The sequence below is a fragment of the Python bivittatus genome, unplaced genomic scaffold, assembly GCF_059951505.1.
Source record: "Python bivittatus isolate LINGU-HERP-01145 unplaced genomic scaffold, Pbiv_v1 ctg000700_np1212, whole genome shotgun sequence".
In the NCBI taxonomy this organism is placed as follows: Eukaryota; Metazoa; Chordata; class Lepidosauria; order Squamata; family Pythonidae; genus Python; species Python bivittatus.
Genome location: NW_028277098.1, coordinates 64,575,730 through 64,596,932, shown reverse-complemented (window position 1 = coordinate 64,596,932; position 21,203 = coordinate 64,575,730). Strand labels below are relative to the sequence as shown.

Below are 21,203 nucleotides of genomic sequence, written 5' to 3'. Positions count from 1 at the left end.
CCCATCCTATAAGTGAGTGTATAGTGGAAGCTAAGTAAAACAGACAAAAGGGTTGTTTTTTTTTCTTAAATTGTCTTCATCCTAAAAAGAGAGGGATACTATCTCATATTCCATAGTCAATGGTTCTCTCTCCTCCCCCCCCCCCCAATCACATAACTTGTTAACTTTGCTACATCTCACATCCAGGGATATAAATTAATGGGGGCGACTTTGCAAACTGCACTGCTGTTCTGCATCAACTGAGGGTTTATGGTACAATATCCTCATATTTTGGTCTCTGCTTCCATCAGGGTACGCTGCAAAAGTTTGTGGATGACCTGTTCGAGACTTTGTTCAGTACTGTGCATCGAGGCAGCGCTCTCCCACTGGCTATCAAATATATGTTTGATTTCCTAGATGAGCAAGCAGATAAGCATAGCATCCACGATACTGATGTGAGGCATACCTGGAAGAGCAACTGGTGAGAGGGACACAATTTTATTTATTTATTTATTTACTTATTTACTTACAGTTTGTATACTTCTGAAAACTGTCCCTGAGCAGCACACATCATATTTACATAAATAAAGTTAAAAGTATAAAGTATAAAACACACACAGTAATATAATACAAAAATACAGCACTGGAAATAAATAGGATTCTACATTCATTAAGCTCCAAATTAGAGGAAGCAGCACAGTTCACAGTACTGCCACCTTCAAGGCCTAATGAAAAAGCCAGATTCTGATGGACTTTCCACTTTGTCAGGGTAGAACGTATCCAGATTTCTATTCCAAAGAGAGGGAAAGGGCAGCAATGAAAAAGGCACCTGAAGCCCCTGAAGATGGCAGTATGTAAGTGAATATACTTGAAGTGAAACACTTCTATAAGATCTTAATGGATGAGCAGAATCAGTTGGGAGAAGATGGTCTCCTAAATATCCAGATCCTACATCATGACTGATTTATGGAGAGGCTGGAAGAATCAATTCAATTTATTCTATTGAAGCCCTTATGGTCAAGATAGTATTTGGATAATTCAAGACAAATCTTCCTATGCTCATCCCATGACTGCTTATAGCTTGCTTTCTCAACATTAATGCACCAAGACATTTTGATTATTTATTATCCTTACTCTATACGAAATAAAATATGCTAGGTCTAAAATGAAAGTAATAACTCATATTTCATTTGAGAACTAACGTTAATGTATCCTGAGATTATTCTGGGACTCCTGAAACATCCATGTCCTTTTGACATGCTTTAACCCTAACCCTAATCCTACCTTTCTTTATTTTCTTCCTTTAATTTGATCTGCTCTTTTGATTGTAGAAGCCACCATCCATATGTAATCTTAGTCCTGCTTTGAGAAACTGTTCTCCAGTGTTTTTCAGTCTTGGGGATGTAATGACAATTTGTACCGATGGCAGCTTGCAGAAGCTTATAAAATACCACTGAGGATGTCCAAGGAGCAGAATCTCCCTTAAAGCAATTGCATTTCTTACTTAAAATTGTAACCTCCAAACATCTAAATGCGAAGCATCAGAGAAATTTAATTCAATTTAGGCACTACTCAACTGACTCTGGGCAGCGTACAATAAAACCAACAGAATAGAAAACACAGGATAATAGTGATAAAAGAAATAAGAAATAAATAAAAAACAAGAACTGAGCTAGCCAGTCCAGCTAGCCACATCCACACCCTCAAACAATCCAACCAGGGCCCCAAGCACCCTAACCCAAGGCCTGGGAGAACAGCCAGGTCTTTAAGGCTTTCCAGAATGCCATCAGGGTGGGAGCCACACAGATATCAGGTGCAACCTCATTCTAGAGGGCAGGTGTCATGACAGAGAAGACACATTTCCTGGGTCCCAATAGATGACATTGTTTAACTGAAGAGATCTGGAGCATGCCAGCCCTGTTCGGTTGAACCGAGCAGGCTGATACAATGGGAGATAGGTGGTCCCTCAAGTAATCAGGCCCTATATCATGTAGGGCTTTAAAAGTCATAACAGCAGCTTGAATCACACCTGGACGCATACCAATAACCAGTGCAACTCACAAAGCAGAGGTGTCACATGGTCATATGAAGGCACACTACCTAAACTGCTGCATTCTGGCCCAGTTGAAGCTCCTGAGTGGTCTTCAAGGGCAGCCCCATGTAGAGTGCATTTCAATAGTCAAGCTGTGAAATGACCAGGGCATAAATGACCAAACCAGTTACATCTGAATTTTGCTTGAGATAAACCAAGTTGAACTAAACTAAAGCAGAATCAGTGATGTGCTGATAAATTGCCCTTGCTACTGCTGCACCACATGACTAGCTGTAGTTACTAGGGAGTTGTGGTTCAGCTCAGCATTCAACCAGCTCACAAAAGTCCTGAAAATTTAATAATCACCTCTCACAAGCCAGTATTAGCCAGCTCCAGCACATCATTGGGCAGGATAGACCCCGCTGGATGTAACTGGGCATTCTTAATCACCCTGTACTGAAATAAGTTATTCAAATTCATAGTGTAAGAGAACAGGTCTCGACTAAGGAAAAGTGGATTCCAGAATTCCAGTTCTAGTATGAGATATTTCTAAACAGTTTTTCAAGCTTAACCCAAAAAAAAAGTGAAACAAAGATTTTTATTGCATCCAGTTCCCTTTCTAACCAGGCAGTTGCTGATGCTGTTATTGTTCTTTTTTTTTTCTGTTATTTTCTAGGTAGTCAGTTTACAGTTTAGTATCATCTGCTTTCTCCAGATAATAACACAAATTATATCTAGGCAGTCTTGTGCCAACTTTGAGTATAGCAAGTTTCTTTTACATGGCATGATCAATTTATAAAGAGAGTCTGAAAAACATCTACTAAGTGTTATGTTATATTACAGCTCATCATCCATGCTACTAAAGATACAGAAAATCTCTCTTGGGTAATAGGTATATTTTCCATTTTTGCTCTCTAATATAGCACTCACAAAATCTGACTGACTTGTAATGGTCTAAGATGATAATGGTTTACCTCATTTGATGCAACATTTACTCAGCAACTAGCCTGGAAAGGGGATAATAACTCAATTATAAATGACTTTTAAATACAAAGCAGACAGTCTCAGAGACTCAGTTCTGAGGTTCTCTGTATACTCTATGGGACACACATATTGTTCCTCTAAGTTGATGATCCTATCTGAGTGGCCTTCATGAATACTTTGTTCTTGACAGGGATAAATCCTAAGGCTTCAGAAAATGCACAAGATTTGCATTAAGCAGGTATAGAATAATTTGACCTCAAAGTCCCTTGCTATATAACCATTAATTTTCAAACCAAGGCTTGCAGTTGATTCATACCAGTTTCTCATTAATTATTCTGCACTTATTAATTATTCCATTAATTCAAAGTGTTATCGCATTTAAACATGATTGAATGATGTACTTTCAGACTGTAGAGTCATAAATGCAATCTTTATTACTTAAACAATGGAATAGGTCTAAAGAGAAAAGGCAGTGTTCAACTTGATTAGTGAAAAGAGGCATTAAGGCCTCCTTTTTACAGGAGTAGCTGTAAAAAGCCAACATTTAGGCAATATACACATATATTGAAAATAGAATTCAGCTAAATTTCTATTAATTTCATGAGCTATCCTTTTTATATCAGGTAGAACCCTTCTGCTGGCAGCTGTAAGGGGGAAGAGCAAGGATGAATACATTGCTTTCATAGTTTGTATTAAAGACAACCAATTTTCAGTTAGATGAGTCAAGAAGCTCTCTGTAGCTTGGTTTGGTCTTTCCAAATCCCTAAAGCCTTAAAAATAACTGAGATACCACAAGAATACCTTCTTTTGTATAATACTTTGTTTCTAGAACTTGAGCAGAGTAGAATTTACAAGGTGCTATCAGTAATGCAATAACTAAAGAAGCAGAACCCAGATAGAGAATGTGGCTATTTGTATCAGCTTTCAATCGAATAGCTATATATAAATTACATTTAGGTATCTATTTCCCAAATGTTTTTTGAGGATGTCTAGTCAAGATATTGTATATAAACTTGTGCTCCAGCCAAGTATATCTTCAAAGCAGCAGTTTGTATTCTGTATTTTTATAACAATTGCTGCTTTTGCATCTTTCTCTTGGCTGTTACTTTAGGATTAAAAGTTCCCTGGGTTAGAAATTGACTGTGCATAGAGGATAAACGCTCATAAAAATGGCAACCAGATGTGTGTGTATAAATCACACATGTAAATCCCTTGTGGCTTAAAAAGCCTCTAATCATCTGGACTGCCAAAGTCAAATTCCCTGCTAAGGCTGTAGGGAGCTAAAAACAATTTAGGAGAAGCTTTAGGGAATGAGTTTTTAGGATAAAATGTTGGAATCTTGAATAAAATGACAGTTAGAGCTAACAAGTGGCACTGATGAGCACAGATTTCCCTTCTACCTCCATGGCTGCCAGACAACAGAGGCCTTTAATACAGAGAACTTCCCAACCATTGTCAGTTTCTATGTGTATCAGCTGAAAAATAATCCAGGCTGAAGAAAGAGAGACTTTACTTCCAACCAAGCATTTAAATCTTTTCTTTTGAACTATGACTATACAGGTTCATAAAGTTGTTGTACCATGAATCAGATAATTGGGCAAACATCTTTGCTAGCACTTTAAACTAGGATTGCTTTGGGTAGGATCCAAATCAATTTCATTAAACTCAGTTCTTGTTGAGATACTGGACTTAAGATAACTCTTAACTTGTTTTCAATGGTCTTAAATTCAGCTATTGATATCTGTAAGCTATCCTTTAACTGGAAATGCCAGTGGTTAAACCTAAGGAATTAATACATCTCTGTTTCCATACCACTTATATTTTGATTCAATTTTTCAGTTAATATGCAAAAGTTATAGTTGTTTTAAAATATATTTTTAAATATTTTAAAATGTATTAACCTATATATGGCCATTCCATATCTTTTATATTCAACTCCTCATATTTATGAAATATCAAATATGATTGTGATCATCTCCAGTGAAAGTTGAGACCTCCCTGCATTCAACGAACTTAAAAGATAAATGCTACATTTCCTAAATTGGAAAGCTGGTTAATATAAAGCAGTTTTGTGAGGTGGGGGCAAGAGTAGGAACATTCCCTCTTTTTGCCAGTCTTGGGCAGGTGAGGAATGAGAAAAGGAAAGTTCTGCCTACATCTATATATAATTTTATTTTTTATATATCAAAATATATATGATATATTTATATATCAGCAACCATTTGCCCCTGTGCAACAGCATTTATTCTTTCAAAAGATAGCTTGTGTTCTCTTTCTCTTTTTCTCCTTTCTGCAAAACATTTTTTTTTCTCTGTACTGCCACTGGATGGACAAAAATAACATATTGAAGCCCCATAGAGAATAAGGTGTTTTGCTGGCAACTGAAGGTCAGGCAGGGCTAATGTTGAATGAGAACAAGTGTAATAATTTGTTGGGAATTACACACTTCTGCAGAATAGAGAAATGCTCACTGGACACAATCCAGTAAGTAAGTTTGCACAGCAGAAGAATCTAGCTAGCACTGGGTAGACACTCATGGCAGTTCATCTAACCACAATATACTTTATTGTTTTATTGAGTCTAGAAGCCTTTCCATATACTTGAAAGGTAACAGAAAGATACAGCGTGTTTTTTTTTTTTACTTTGTTACAAAAAAGATGAATCATGGTTCAGTTTTGATTTCTGATACCTGATTTTAAAAGACCAATTTCAAGAAGTTTGAAGTTAAAAGACCAATTTCAAGAAGTTTTCAAGAAGTTTTCCTTTGCTTTTTGGACAGAAAGACATGGCAGAGCACTAAGAAAATAGCTGTAAGTAGGCTAAGACTTTCATTGTACAAACAGACAGGTGCCCATTTGCCACATGGATTATAAGAAAGCTCTTCAAGGAGTTTGCCTAATTTTTTTCTCAGTGTTACCTCTGGCCATCCACACATTAAAAAGAAATCTGTCTGCAATCAAGTACTAGGGAAATAAGGCACTGCCCCAAAGGTAACAGTCTGAATGAAACACCCTGCATAAGAGTCAAGCGGCCAGCCAGGTTTCTTCAAGATGTATAGTGCTGATTACATGTTTTGTAACTCTCATATTCACACAGTGGAACAGTTCACTTCAGTACAAAGGAAATCCAGATCCAAAATCTCTTTGGATAAGCACATGGTTTAGTTTGTACCTGATCTAAACTGTCTATTAAAAAAAAAAGTATTACTGTTTTTCAGGTTGTAAATATACCAGTGCAATGTGGGATATAAATTCTAAAAATAAATACAATTAGGAACAGCACACTTTTTCGCAATCCCAATTTATGATGAAAAACTGGACACAGACAGCACCCTGAGCTCTCAGATCAACCCATAGGGGAAACAGGCTGCAGCATTTCTTTCTTCTTGAATACTCATATTCTGTTACCTGCCAGCAGCTGATGTATTAGCAGAAGAGGGATGGTGTAGGAACCTCCATATTCAGCTGTGTGAAAAGATATTTGCCTACTTCCTTTGCCATTGTATGTTATCTTAGTTCACTAATATATAAAAGAAGTCTGAGGGAATAGAGAACATAAATGTTTGGTGCTTGATTCATTTATTTCATAAACAAAAACATCCAATATATGATATGCCAGTGTGGAAAAATAATTCCCCTCTAGTTCAGTCAATTCAGTTGAAGAGCTAACTAGGGTCAATTATGTGAGTACTTCATTAAACAATCAACTCTGAGCTGGGTGAATCTTCCCTTATATACATCTCACAGACATCACAGGGAAGTTGATTCTAGAGATACTTCAGGCCTTGTTCAAAAGAAATTTCTGAAGCCCTCTGTAAAAATGTCATGTATGCTTATCAAACTGGAAAAGATTGCAAAAGCATTTCCAAAGCTCTGGGGCTGTACCAAACCACAGTCAGAGATGTCTTGAAACAGAGAAGATTTGGAATAATGGAGAATCTTCCCAAGAGTGACTATTCTGTGAAAATCATGTCAGGAAATCATTAAAAAAAAAAAGAAAAAAAAAGCCCAAGATCCAGAGATCTGCAGGCCTCTGCTGCCTCAGTGTTTATCCAAAAAAGCCCTCACTGGGTAAAAATGAGATTGATAGGAGAATAGTAAGGTAGAACTCATTGCTTATTAAGAATGTTGATGTTCATGTCAAATTGCCTCCAAAGCACCAGAATCTCTGAAGCTTCCAGACTTCCATAGGGATGTTCTACAGACAGATAAATTAAAACTGAAACTTTTGGAGCTAACAAGATAGTTAATAAACCAAACATTACACTCCACAATAAGAATGGTGAAGAATGGAGATGGTGGTGCCCTAATTTGGGGATGCTTTCCTGCCTCGGACTTGGACAATTGTCCAAGTCCTGAGGCAGGAAAGCATCCCCAAATGAGTGGTCTTCCTACAGTTGTGACGTGAGAGACTGATCACCAGTTACAGGAAGTGCTTACGGCAGTTACATGTACTTCAGCCAGTTACTGAATTTAATGGGGGGATTACTTTTTCACACTGGCACATTGTAGGTTGGGTTACTTTGTTTATGAATCAGCACAAAACATTGGTGTAATTTGTTCATTCAGGCTCCCTTTATATATTTGTGGGACTGACCTGAAGCTCTGATAACAATCAAGGGTAAAGATATGCAGAATCTCAGAAAAATCAGAAAGAGGAAAAACAGATATGTTTTTGTATATAAGGTCAGTCTGTTTGCTTATTGAGCCCCGAACCCTATATTCTGACTTGCAACAGCTGCCCAGAGTATAAAGCAGAGATTTTTCACATCAGCTGCAACACAGTCTAATTGGCAATGCCAGCAATTGATTTTAGCACCTTCTGCGTGTTGTTACTGACCTAGACTATCTCCTGTACAACTCGTGCCTCAAATGCTGCAAAAACAACAATCAAGGCATCAGGAGCCTTGGAAAATTGCATTTCCTCAGTCTCCTGGTGCCTGGGTCTTCAGTGAAGCAGAGTTTTAACTAGCAAGGATAGAGAAATCAAAAGAAGAAAAAGATGCTTTTCTGGTTTGTTGTTGATTAGGGTAGGATAGAGATATTTTTCTCTGGCTCACAGAAAAAAATCAAAGGGGTTCAATTTTACTTTTTGATTTATTTTTACAGCAAGCTTTACAACTCTCTATTCAAAGGAATTGATATCTTTGACAACGCTGGGGTTTTCTTTCCCAGCCCAGGAAAATGGAAATAAAAATATGTTACATGGTCCCTGTGTATGGTTCTCTTTCTGTTGCTAGTTATCCTAGATTTCATATTACACAGAGAACAGCTTCAAGGCTTGGGCCTCCTTTCTTTCAGAGCATAATCCTGGTATTTGTGGGCAAAAGAGGTAGACAGTGGCATCTAGTGATAGGTTACCTAGTAACTGAAGCGTCTTCCATCCTAAGATTAAAAGGAAGAGCGGGACAATTAGAAAAAAGATCATCACTGAAAATATTTAGTTTGGAACACACTACTGTAAATCCACGATAAGGGACTTCTAATGAAATATACACTGCAGATGCTTATTAATGCATTTTAAAAAAACATATGGAGAGCAAGACTTTCAAGGGGGAAAAGGGATTATCTCAACTGACAGAAAGAAGTCCCTCTTTGGTTAGGTCTCCAGCCCAAATAACCCAATGAATTCAAATCCAGTTGCTCCATCGTAATTCTGTACCCTGATTTTAACAGTGTACAGGAAGAGGATATTCAGCCTGGCTGGAGCATCATGCTAAATATGGTTAAAAACTCCCCTTCATTGCCAAATACCATTATGACTACCACATTATTCACTACTGCTACTATTACTACTACTATTCTTATTTAACATTTTTGTGAAAAGAAAAAAGGAAATCTAGGATTAGAGAAGTATGCTACTGTTTTTTTTTTTAACTTATGATGCATATTTATGCCATACAGTCTTCCTCTTCGCTTCTGGGTGAACGTAATTAAAAATCCACAGTTCGTCTTTGACATCCACAAGGGAAGCATCACCGATGCCTGCCTCTCAGTTGTAGCCCAGACATTTATGGATTCATGTTCCACCTCAGAGCATCGTCTGGGCAAGGATTCCCCCTCTAATAAGCTGCTGTATGCCAAGGATATACCCAGCTATAAAAGCTGGGTAGAAAGGTCAGTATTTAAAATAGAGGGTATGTGCTGCATGGTAAGACTCTTCATCTATGCTTCCCCAAGCTTGCAGCTACTGAGTTTAGTGCCACTTCACTGTGCTCTCGGGTGGCATTCAGGGTGGCAGTTGTGTTTTCTTCCTCACTCATAAAGGTCAGTATTAAGGATCCATTTACAGATTCCGAAATAATTGCAGCATGAATCCCGATACTGTTTCCGTTCATGTTCTTGTTTTTGTGCATGTCTGTACGCATAATATGTGTAATAGATTTTATGATTTATTTAATTTATATAGCTGCCTGCTTGCCATATGATTCTGGGTGGCTAACAATCCATTAAAAATAACCATAAATAATTTTAAAAATTAAAACAACACATCACAGAGTGACTCAATCAGTCACTAAAGACAGATTCACCCAACATTCTGGCCCCCTGCTAAGGGGAAGAACCAGGTCCTTAACACCATATGAAAGACCAGCAGGCGTGTGGCCATCCAAACCTTGGATGTGTGTGGTTCCATAGGTCAGGTGCCCATGATAGAGAAGGTATGTTTCCTGGATTGCATCATCCTGTCAAATCTTGTGGTATGGTCAGAAATAATTGGAGATAGGCAGTCACATGCATAACCCAGCCCTGTGTCATAAAAATGCTTTATAGGTGATAACCAGCATCTTGACATGCAACTGGAAGCCTGCTGGGAACCAGTACAGCTTGGGAAGTAGGGATGTTACATGGGCATACCAAGGCATGCCCATAACTACCCATGCCACTGCATTCTGGACCAGCTGTAGATTCTAAGTGATCTTTAAAGGTAGTCCCATGTAGAGCTCATTACAATAGTCCAGACTGGAGGAGACCATAGCAGGAGTGACCATGAATAGGGCCTCCCAATCTAGGAGTGGTATAATTGGTGCATAAGATGGATATGTGCAAAGACCTTCCTAGCCACAGCTGCCACCAGCTCTCCAAGCAGGAGACAAGAGCCTAGGAGGATCTCTTAACACCAGCAACATCTGGGGGAGGACTAACCCATTTAGAACTAAAGATATTAAGTTCCCGGGTGGTGGTGGTGGTGGTGGTCCAGTTTTGCTAAGGTTAAGCCTAAGCCTACCTCTCCCCATCCAGATCCCTACAGCTTTCAGATACCGAGAAAGAATCTTGACAGCATCACTTGGTCAGCCCGGGATAGAGATGTATCATTCAGTATCATCAGCATACTGATATTACCTGACTCCCTGTCATCATATCTCCTCACCCAATGGCTTCATGTAGATATTAAATAGAAGTGCAGAGAGAATAAAGCAGGGGTACCTGCTTGGTGGAATCCCACCAAGCAGGGTCTTAGGTCTAGACCTCTCCCAGCCAATAGTTACTGGAGTCAACCCCAGAGGAAAGAGGAAAGCCACCATAGGGCCACATCCCTCACTCCCAACCATTGTGTTCATCCACAAGGTCCAGAAGTACATCATTATTGATGGCATCAGGAGTTACCAAGAGATCAAGCAGGGCTAGGATGGATGCACCAATCCATCCTGATCCAACGAGATGCCATCAATAAGGGCAACCAAATCAATCTCACTACTGTATCCAGGCCTGAACCCTAACTGGAATGACCCAGATGATAAAATTTACTGAAAAATAGAATAGCATCAATGTTACAGTAAAAACAATGCCAAATAGGAAAGCATAAACAAATTATTGTTGTCATTTGTCAACTCCAGTGGTCATCTTTTAGTTCCTCACATAAGTCTCTTTCTGTACATTTAACTAAATCTAGTTTTTAGCTTTATTACTGGGCTTCCTCCTATCCAACTACAGAAGTACTTTACAAGTGGAATTGGTTCTTTGTTATCCCTTTATCACAAATAGTTGTCAATAAGACAACTTGTATATACAACACAACAATGTATATGTGCATGGTATTGTACATTACTAATAGGTTCTTCTGTCATTTAAATATTGTGTATTTATTATGGCATGAGTTTAGTAGGAAAACATGTATTTCACTTTAAAGTTCATCACATATCCTACAAAATCAACCTGATGTTTGTTCATTCTATCCTTTCTGTTGCAGTTTTCCTGCAGAAATAACTTGTGGGTTCAACCCAATTCATACCTGATTGCTGCTTCTTTTTTCTCTCAGATATTTGTGCTATAAGTATTCAGTTCTGTTTCTGAACCATTCTTTCCGTTACTTTGCAGGTATTATGCAGATATTGCAAAACTCCCAGCCATCAGTGACCAGGACATGAATGCCTACCTCGCAGAACAGTCACGTCTGCACTATGTTGATTTCAACATGCTGAGCGCACTCAATGAAATATACTCCTATGTCAGCAAATACAGCGAGGAGGTGAGAAACTTCTATCTTCAGAGGGTCTCAGGGAACAAATTTGTTGATTAAACACTTCACTGCATAATTGTTGTCATAAACAATCTATGAGACATTTTGAATATCTTGGCAGGAGGGCTTTAAAATTCTAAGCCCATATGTTGTCCTCATATTCCCTAATTATGGCTTTCTGGGTTCATGCTTTTTATAACCTGCAGCCTATTTCTGTGTTGAACTTTGTGGGCTTCTTGACTTTGTTTGCTTCTGGTACTCATTACAATCTAGATCAGGGCTACACAGTCTTTCCACAGCTAGAGGAAGACAGTTCGATATTTCCCCCTTTTTATTTTGATATTCTCTCTCTCTCTCTCTCTCTCTCTCTGCTTGTTTGAGCTTATATGCCACTCCAATAGTGCATAACTCTAAGCAGCTGACATTCCTCAATCCAGTAACAAGATGAAAACAATAAAACAACATAATAACAATTATATAAACGCCCAAGGAACAGCACCTAATAACAACCAGACATTCTCACAGCAGGACAGAATAAACACAGATCAAACCCCAAAGGCCCTCTGTGTGCTAAACCAACTGGAGAAATAATGCATCTATTTTTTCTTAATTTATCACCAAAAATTGCTGGAAGATTAAGCCACCATTATTTGCACTATTGAAATCTGGCAGCAAATTGCATATCTTGCTGGGTTTGGAGAACCACAAAAAAAGGATTCAAGACTACATGCAGCACACAAGTCAAGGTTTCCCCTCTCCAGTGCAGACTAACTTTGTACTAGCTTCTGCTTCCATGCTGATCCCATGAATGACTCAAACTGCTAGCTACGACTAAGAATAGTGCAGCTCTGCCAATATAGGACACAGTATCATAATAAACTTTTGAAAGTACCCTTCTTTTCAAATACAGCTGGCTAAAGCTTATAATGTCCATTTGGGAGGCAGACGGTTAGGAAAATAATTCCAATTTATTTTCAGAGCAGTTTGTAAGCATAAAATGAATGCATAACACAAAGATATAAGTATACTACAAAATATGAAGGACTAATGTTCACTACAATTAGTTTTTATTTATCACAGCCTGGGCATATTAAAGTACTTTAGTAAAAGTAAAAGTAAAAGTAAGAACAGATGAGGAACACTTATGTGAGTTCACAATGAACGAGGCCTTTGGTTTATTGTGGATACCAATAAGTCACAACCTAGTCTCTTATCCTAAAAATGGGTTTGTGAATCCTCTTGTTATTGTTTTTTTTTTTTAAATAAGCATCTTGCTAAATAAGCAAAAAGAGTGACTTATGTTAGGAATATAAACGTTTTTACTTATTTTTGTGTTGTGTTGTTTCGTTTCCAGTTATATCCATTATCTTGGCCATTGTCCAATATTTATTTCAAATAGAATGAAATTACTAATGGCTAGGGATGGGAAATAAATCCTAAAATGCAAACCAAATCAATTAACTAATTTAATTCACATGTTCCAGACTTTGACACAAGCCAAAATTCAATTTATTTCATTTTTTACATGTCTCCAAATTTTGCTATGTTGCTCTCTGCTCAAAATTTGTACAGTATATAAAAAAGGATGGATATCATGAAATAATGCCTATAAGAGGCATATATTAAGGGAATTTGCTTGCAATAAGTAATAAGTTTTCATCATTAAGCGATTAGGGCAGTCTTTAGATAAAGCAGAAGGTGGGGCTTTTTGAGTTGTGGTTATTGAAGATTTGCATTACTCTCTGAATGCCTACAAAAATCTGTCTGGTTGTCTGACCGTATGCAATGTTCCCAGAAACAAATTGCATGGCACAACCAAATCCTATACATTGTACAAAATATTGCTATCAATACATGCTCTCTTCTGATGGATGCATCACTTGAAACCTAAGTCCCCACCATCTGTTCAGCCCTTTAATTTGCAGTGCTAAGAAATGCCTATTTTGCAGTTACAACCATTAAAGGCAAGGCTTTTGTCTTTTAAATGCATGTATAAATACATGGTATGGCGCAGCAGCCATTTGCTATGGTACAGGAAATGTAGCCTCCAGAAAATAATTGTGCTTTTTGCTGGCAGTGTGAGCCAACATGGTAAGTCAGAATAAGGAGGGGTTTATGAACGCAATTAAACTCTGTGCTTTCATTTCTTACATTTTCTCTGGAAAGTAGAGCTAAAGACTGGGTGTTGGCTATCGGTTCTATATTAATATTTAATTTCTTATATGAACATTCTAGAGACCCTTAGGTATTCTTATTCACAGATTTACCATAAGTTTTAAGAACACCATAAGGCTGACATTTCAGAGCGTCACTCTGAACACTTGTGTTCTTATCAATGTATATTATATAGACAAAGAAATTACCATGAATTTCTAAGACCATTTCTTTGTATCCATTGTTGCTTCCTTCGCCTTTTAGTCCACTTAAACCCAACGCATTCTTATTATTTTCTGTCCTTTCTAAAATGTTTGTATTGATTTTGGTTCCAGATCATTGGGGCTCTGGAGCAGGATGAGCAGGCGCGCCGGCAGCGCTTGGCATACAAAGTAGAGCAGCTCATTGGTGCCATGTCTATGGAGAGCTGAAGAAAGGAGCAGGAACTCCTAGAAAAAACATAAGGAGTGATTGCAAAGACTTTGGGGAATTAAGAAGGAAACTGGCAAGGAGGCCACCAAGAACATATCTGAACTACTGTGTGAACCTCCAGAAAGAAGCAAACATTGCCCCAGATTCTTAGCTCAAAACTCACAAAATTCCAGTTGAAAGGATGAAGGAAAACAACAGCAACTGTGCATCTCAAGTATCAGTTGGATTTATCAAGAAATTCAGCTACTCAAGCTGTAACCTTGAAGGTCCTTGGAAGCTGAGGCTTCTCCATGACTGCTGCTTTGCATGAAAGTTGTTTGATGTATATTAAGAGATAACGAAAACACTATTTAAAAATTTTTTTAAGAAAAAGAAAAGAGAAGAAAAAAGTAAAGGTAACAAAAACACAGTGGCCACATCTTGTTGAAGATTCCACTGCACATTGCCCCTCCCATCATATGAGACCTCGTTGTTCATGGCTCAGATGGATGGTTTGCAAGTAGATTCTTGTACCTTAGGGAATGTTTTAAAAAAAACTCCATTATTCCTCTGCCTGGGAACTTAAAAAATATCCCCACGAGCACAAATTTGCACCAAACCTTTTAAATAGTGCAGTTGGGAAGGAAAGCCCAGCGTTCAGTATCTGCAAGAGTCATTTAGCAGGAATGTATGTGAGTGGAAAAGCCATCTGGTCATTCAACTCATCTGTGCTGAAATCCAGCTTCAACTATGTATTTATAGAGTACTGATATTTTTTTAATACTCCTTATTTACCTACCATTGAAGGGACACTATGATTTTATGAAAGTCCTTCATTCCTCTTCTACTTTGACACAAGATCCCCCTCACTGAAATGATTCCTTCCTGTTTTTATGTATCTGACAGCTGTGTTCCTAAGGAATGTCTGGTCCTTTTGAAGCTAAGAAAGTTGTGATGGTTTAAAATGAAACTGGTGCATTATGCACTTTTGTAGGTGCAATTCATATAAAAACTGATTGGCTTTCTTAGTTGCTTAGAGTGTTGACTGATCAGTTAGCTTTTGGGTTGTTTGTTTTTCCTTGTCACTGCGTGATTTCTTGCGGTTAAAAAAAGTGTTTACAGCAAGCAGTACTTGAACAGTGTAGACCTAGTGAGGTGACATATTTATTGCTTTCCTGCTTTGAATTCACTTATGCAATCAGAACAAATGGCATTTACATTTTTCTCACACCATATGAAAGGTCATGCAGAGGTCAAGCATAAGACTTCAATGTCTCCTGGGAGAGGGAAGTGAGGGGGACCTTCTCTCTGGACAAAAGGAAATGGCACACTCTACATGCTGGCTAATTACTGTAGTCTTGTCTGTGTCCATGTGTCTTGTCTCAGATTAGGTTTTTTAATTGACCCTAGCAGTCCATTGCTAAGTGATCAGTAGATGGCTGATGATGTCTGTGAGTTGTTGTTGCTCTTTACAAAAAAAATTAAACAACAAAAAAAAAAACCAAAGTCCTTTAAAGAGTGCTAATAGCAGGTGGGCTGCTGTAAACATTTCTCTCTGTAATAAATATTGACATTTGGGCAGGCTACAGTTAAGAGGGGTGATAAGAAGAGCAAGGTGATTAGACCTAATGGAAGGCAGAATATTGGCCCCATGAGTGCAGTTCCCTTGAGTGAAGTCAGACTTTGGAGAGAACAAAATGGCTTTCTCAGTGTGTCTGGGGACAGGCATCTTGGCTTGCATTATGATTCTACCCAAATTTTGTCACATTTTCACCATTAGAAAAATTTGGTCACAGCTGTTTTGAATGGAATCAGGGGATATTATCACTTAAAATCCTAACAGTTTTGGGAAGTGGAGGTTGTCAGAAATAACAATTAGCTCTAGTACTTTATAAAGTTTGATACAGGGAAATCTCCAAAGCCCAAACTTTTGTTGCTGCTCCATGTCTGCAACACTTCATATCCATCCTATATCCGGGGCTAACTTTGCCAGGATTCAGACTGAAAAGGGCAGCTATCATTACATTCTTCATTCATGATATGCTTGCAGGAGATTCCACAACAGTTAACCTGAGGGAGGTTGAGCTGTTGACCCCATGCTCCAAAATGGCTCCCTGGACATTTACAGAGGGAAAGCCTCTGATACTATCACTCTATACACTTAGAGCAAGTCGATACAGATGGAAATCTATTTCAGAGGTGAATAGCCTGAAAATGGTTGAACATCATTGCTTTATTAGCATAGCTCAGCTTCTCATTAATTGTGTGGAGTCCTTTTGTAATGGGCTTCATATACTAGTGCTCTCTGGTTAGCCACCACATGAGGAAGGAGAAAATAGCTCCTGACAAAGTAAACCCATTTTTCCCAGTGGTGTGTAGATGTGTCTTAGAAAAATGCCACTCTGATTCCTCCCGCCCCAACCAAGCAATGGAGACATTGCTTCCACAAAAGGCTGGGGTGAGATTGATACCACATACTTCAACTGAATTGCTTACTTTGTAAGAATCTCCCATTTTTACCTTCTAATCATTATCCTGAATGCTGCCAGCAAAGGGGTAAACAAAAGGACCAACTTACTGCTTTAATTATAATTCATTAAAGCAGTGTCAAACCCCCTTTCCCTTTGATAATTTACTTCCATAGGCTTCCCTGGGCCCTATTAATAGCCTGAAAGAAATACTAATGACTGACCTTGTGCAATAAGCCAAAGCCTTTGACATTCTCAGTAGTCAAAGATTTGCAGCCAAAAAAATCTGATTTACACTGACTTGGCAAGAGCAGAGACCAGGAGCCAAATGCAGGAAATATCTTAGAAGGACAGCATATTTTCAGAAGCATTACCTCCATGTCCTTTTGCAGGTGATTGCAAAGGAAGAAATGTCTCTTTTATTCCTGAACTTCATTGGTAAAGATAGTAAGTTTAGCAGCTCGTTTTTATCAATGGAATTTCCACTTCCCCAATTACAGGCATTTCACAATGAAACCTCTTTAGGCTTTTTTCATGCATTTTATATGCATTAGTTTTTACTGCTGTGATAGATGGACTATATATATATATATATGAAGCTTCAATATTCCAAACTAAGGCTGCATCTAGATGACAGTTTTTTACGTCTTTAGTCAGAAGTGGAAAAAGAGATAATTCACATGGATTTCTCATCTAAAGGCAATGAGTTATTATAGATACCCTGATTTAGACAGTATCATCAGTGCTGGACCTGCTGGTCTATTTAAATTAATAATGAACAAGTTAGGGATTGGAAAAATCCTCATGGAGTTAGCAGGAATCAAACATGTTGATTCAAGTATACTTGCTTGCATATGTCCTCTAATAGCAACTACTGCTTTCTACAATCATAGTTTCCCATTGCAGATGGGTAACATCTATTCCTAAGGCTGGGTGAGATCTTCCAGGCAATCATACTTCATCCAATAGTTTTTGCATGCTAGCTTGATACAATTTATTCTAACACAAATTTGGAATCAAATGTGTGGCTTTCGTTTCATGGTTAATTTATATGACTATAAACAGTATAGACTGCTGCTGTATGACCTCAGTCTTCCCAGTCTGAACCATGCCCACCTGCAATGCCTTTTGCCATGCTCAAGAGTTGGTAAAGACTGGCCAGATTCACAGGCATTTACCTAAATATTGTAAGGTAAGTTAAAGTGCTCATTTCTTTGGACAACAACAAGGCTTGAGCATTTAGAACCACCACGATTGTTTTAGGTGAATTCCTTAATCTGCTATCTTCCCCTGATGTGTCATTCCCAGCCTGCTTCATTTCAGGTGTTTTTACATCAAAGCCAGAGATTATGTTCTTGGAATTACTGTCCTTACACTTCTTTTTTGAATAATTTCATTTTAGCTTTCACATGAGTGCTATCCCAAAGAGCTTAAAGTAAGGAGATAGCAATGTGCTACTCAGATGTTTCTTTCCTTCTGAAGACCTTTATCTTATAAAACTCCATTGTGTTCGCAGATCTGACTGCCTCTCCTGTATTCTTTCTTTCTCTCTTTCTCCCTCCCTCCCTCCCTCCCAGTACTAAAATTCTGCAGCCACTTCATCTGCCAGAACAGCAGGTCTCCCTAACCTATATAGCTTCTCGTGCAATAGGTTCCATTAAAAGGGTAAACAGCTGAATGTGCTATAGATGCACTCAGAATAAATTAACAATGGAAATACTAAAATAAGTTAGAAATTAAACTGTTTTCCTTTCCTTATAGATGAAATCTTAAAAGTAGTTACAAATTCTCCATCTTATTTAGGATAGTGGTAATCTCAGCCTTATTTAGGAAAAATGTAGTGATGAAGACTGCATCTCTGTCACTATGGAATGCCTTTTGATTTCCTATCAGAAAAATCTAAGATAACTTCTAGGTATTTTTATCAAAGTATCCTCCCATTTCATGATGCTAGTACTGTTTAAGTCACAGGGTAAGAAAAGCAGCCACTGAGATACCGTGTTTCTGGTTGTAGGGATTCCAAGCCATTTTTTTAAAAAAAATATTTTCAGTAGTGGCTATTTCTCTAAAGTACTTCTAAATAGCATTTGAGTTTAAACTGAGCTCCTCTCCTGTGCTGATAATAGCTTAGATATCCCTATCTGGACTGAAACACTTTGCAAGGGCTTGCAAAATATTCAGTCTGAATTGTACATTACTACAGCCTCCCATTGGACGATTCTGCTGCTTTGCCCTCTAAACATATCATTCCAGGAAAGCAGTTGTCACTTGCTTTCCGTCCTACTCATGGAATTTCCTGGAAATATATATATATATATATATATATATATATATATATATATATATTTGTGTGTATATACACAGACAGACCCAAAAGTATATCTATATAAAGTTAAATTTATATGACAAAATTATAGTATTAAAATGTACATATATGCAGGCACAACAATAAGCTTTAAAACAAAAATTCATTTCCTGCATTTGGGTCAATAAAGTCTACTGCAGCTGCTAAAAAACAGGAATCTTAGTAGCATAGTGGTTATAACACTTGTCTGACAAGTAGAATGTTACCAGTTCAAACCCTGACAGATTTTTTTTCATTACTATTTTTCTTTCTCTAAGTAAGAAAGGAGAGGTTCACAGTGGCCTGCCTAAGTTCCCCTTTTCTTTTCTCTCCTTCCATAACTTTGAAACAGCTGAATTAACTGGATGACACCTGAACCTCCAACTATAAAAGAAGAATGCCTTCTCAGAAACTATGTACATGTGTTAGGAAGAGGGAAAAGGAAAGGTGACAGGAAAGGAAAGAGGAGGAAATCAGAAAATACCAAGACAAAGTTGGCTTGGTGCCATGTGTAGCAGTCAACTGGCAATGTGAAAAAAATCAGGCATGGTGTAAGCAGCCAAAAGCTGAGTGGAGCAGCAGAGCTCTATAGGTATGCCAACTCCAGAAGTGCCAACAGCCAGCTGGCAGCTCATAACAAACTTTTCACCTCCCAGCCAAGGGACTGAGAGATGTTAAAGTCCCCACAGCAGCTCAGGACAGAAAATCCCCAAAACCCTAGCCAGCAACAAAGCCAGCCAAACCTAGGACAGCATAAAGGGGAACTAAAAATCAAGCTGAGGAGTTCCTCCCAGTTCACAGTTGGGAGATAAGCCAAGGATAGAGCTAACTGAGCCTGGTAATTTGCACAACTGTAGGCAATTCAAGCTGGTAAAAGAAAAGGGTAAAAAAGAGGAAAAGAAGTTAATAGAAACTCACCAAAGCTGTAGATAAGAATCCTTAGATGCATAGCAAATATAGAAATCATAAAGTATGGGCACAAAAATAAATATAGTGATAAGAATTAGAAATAAATTGGTATTATCCATTTTGATTAATGAAAAATTTTGTGTAAGAAATCCTTCCCTGCAACAAAGGGAGAAAAAAGACTCAGCACACACCAAGCTTATCACTTTACCACTGGGCCAATGCACATATCAGGCAAGTGTTTTAACCACTATGCTATTATAACCACTATGCTATTAAAATACTGAAATATAACAAACACAAGCAATTTTGAGATTGCTGTTTTTCAACAGTAGCTGCAGCAATTAGAGAGCTACAGAGCAGCAACTATCAAATCAAGTGAGGGGGCAGTTCTGCCTCTGCACTAGCCAAATGAAGTGCAAGGCTTTGCCTAGAAAAAGGAAAAGACAGCAAACTAGAAAATAACACTTGGATCAGCATCAACCTGGAAACTATTTTTGAACTTGGAGCAGGAAAACATGAGCAGATTTATGATAACCTGCAAGTGAGTAGAAGGCAATATCTATTCCTGCCCTCCAGAAGCTGTTGGTGGCCCTTTAGTGAAGACAGAGCAACCCAGAAGTGTGGACATGTCCTCAGTCACCATTATAATTTCTGGATGAATGATCCTGAATTTGTTTCATCTGAATAAAGGAGACAAGGTTTGACCTGATAGTATGCTTTGCATAGTTCAAGTGGATTCTGTTTTCCTTAGAAAGTTAATCTCTAAGCAAAGTTTAGTCTACAAAAGGATATATCTAATCCTAAGAGCAAGTCCAGTGCTACCCATACAATTTTTTGATCAAGCATACAGTGTCTGAATGGATGGAACCATTAACAACTGCATTTACTGGTAAACAGTCCTTTGTGTTTTTGATTTTAGTTGAGACAGTAATTGAAAAATCATAGTTGCAGATTTGTTATGATGGCTGCCATTTTGTTGCTTTCTATGAGTTGTACCAATAATTACAGCCACAAGAAGTTTACCCATGTTCATGCCAAATGTTACCCTTTTGATGTTGTTCAGTAAACATTGGTATTTAGACCCAGCTAAGTATGCCTTAAGAACATTAAAAGATCTCTGATAGATCAAGCCAAAAGCTAGATCAGCATTTGGTTCCCAAGATGGCAGCCACATGGCTGTGCAAAGCCAGTAAGCAGAACAGGAGTGAAAAGCATAGTAAAAAGTACACAGACACATCCTTCTATTGCCTTCTATTATATAGCCATTATAAGCCATGTCATTTTTTCTGATCCTCTTAAACTCAATAGGCATCAGATTCTTTTGTGATAGAGAAGTAAAACTCAGGGTCTATATGAAAAAATATATTTTATCAGGACTGGATCTCAGAAAAATTGATTGACCTCAATTATCATATCACCATGAATTATAATGTACACTTTTATCCTGCCTTATTTACCTTCTTTT

The 21,203-nt window shown here is 38.0% G+C and overlaps 1 protein-coding gene across 2 annotated transcripts in view; it reads left to right on the top strand.

Annotated features, from left to right (window-relative positions):
• Positions 1–18,776, top strand: part of PLXNA2 (plexin A2) — a 459,753-nt gene extending 440,977 nt beyond the window's left edge. For both annotated transcript variants that reach the window (XM_088153293.1, XM_088153294.1), the window contains exons 29-32: positions 291–460; positions 8,899–9,111; positions 11,311–11,461; positions 13,942–18,776. In XM_088153293.1, the coding sequence (XP_088009419.1) occupies positions 291–460; positions 8,899–9,111; positions 11,311–11,461; positions 13,942–14,037 (630 nt within the window). In that variant the 3' untranslated portion in view covers positions 14,038–18,776. The remainder of the gene's footprint in view (positions 1–290; positions 461–8,898; positions 9,112–11,310; positions 11,462–13,941) is intronic.
• Positions 18,777–21,203: the final 2,427 nt, after the last annotated feature.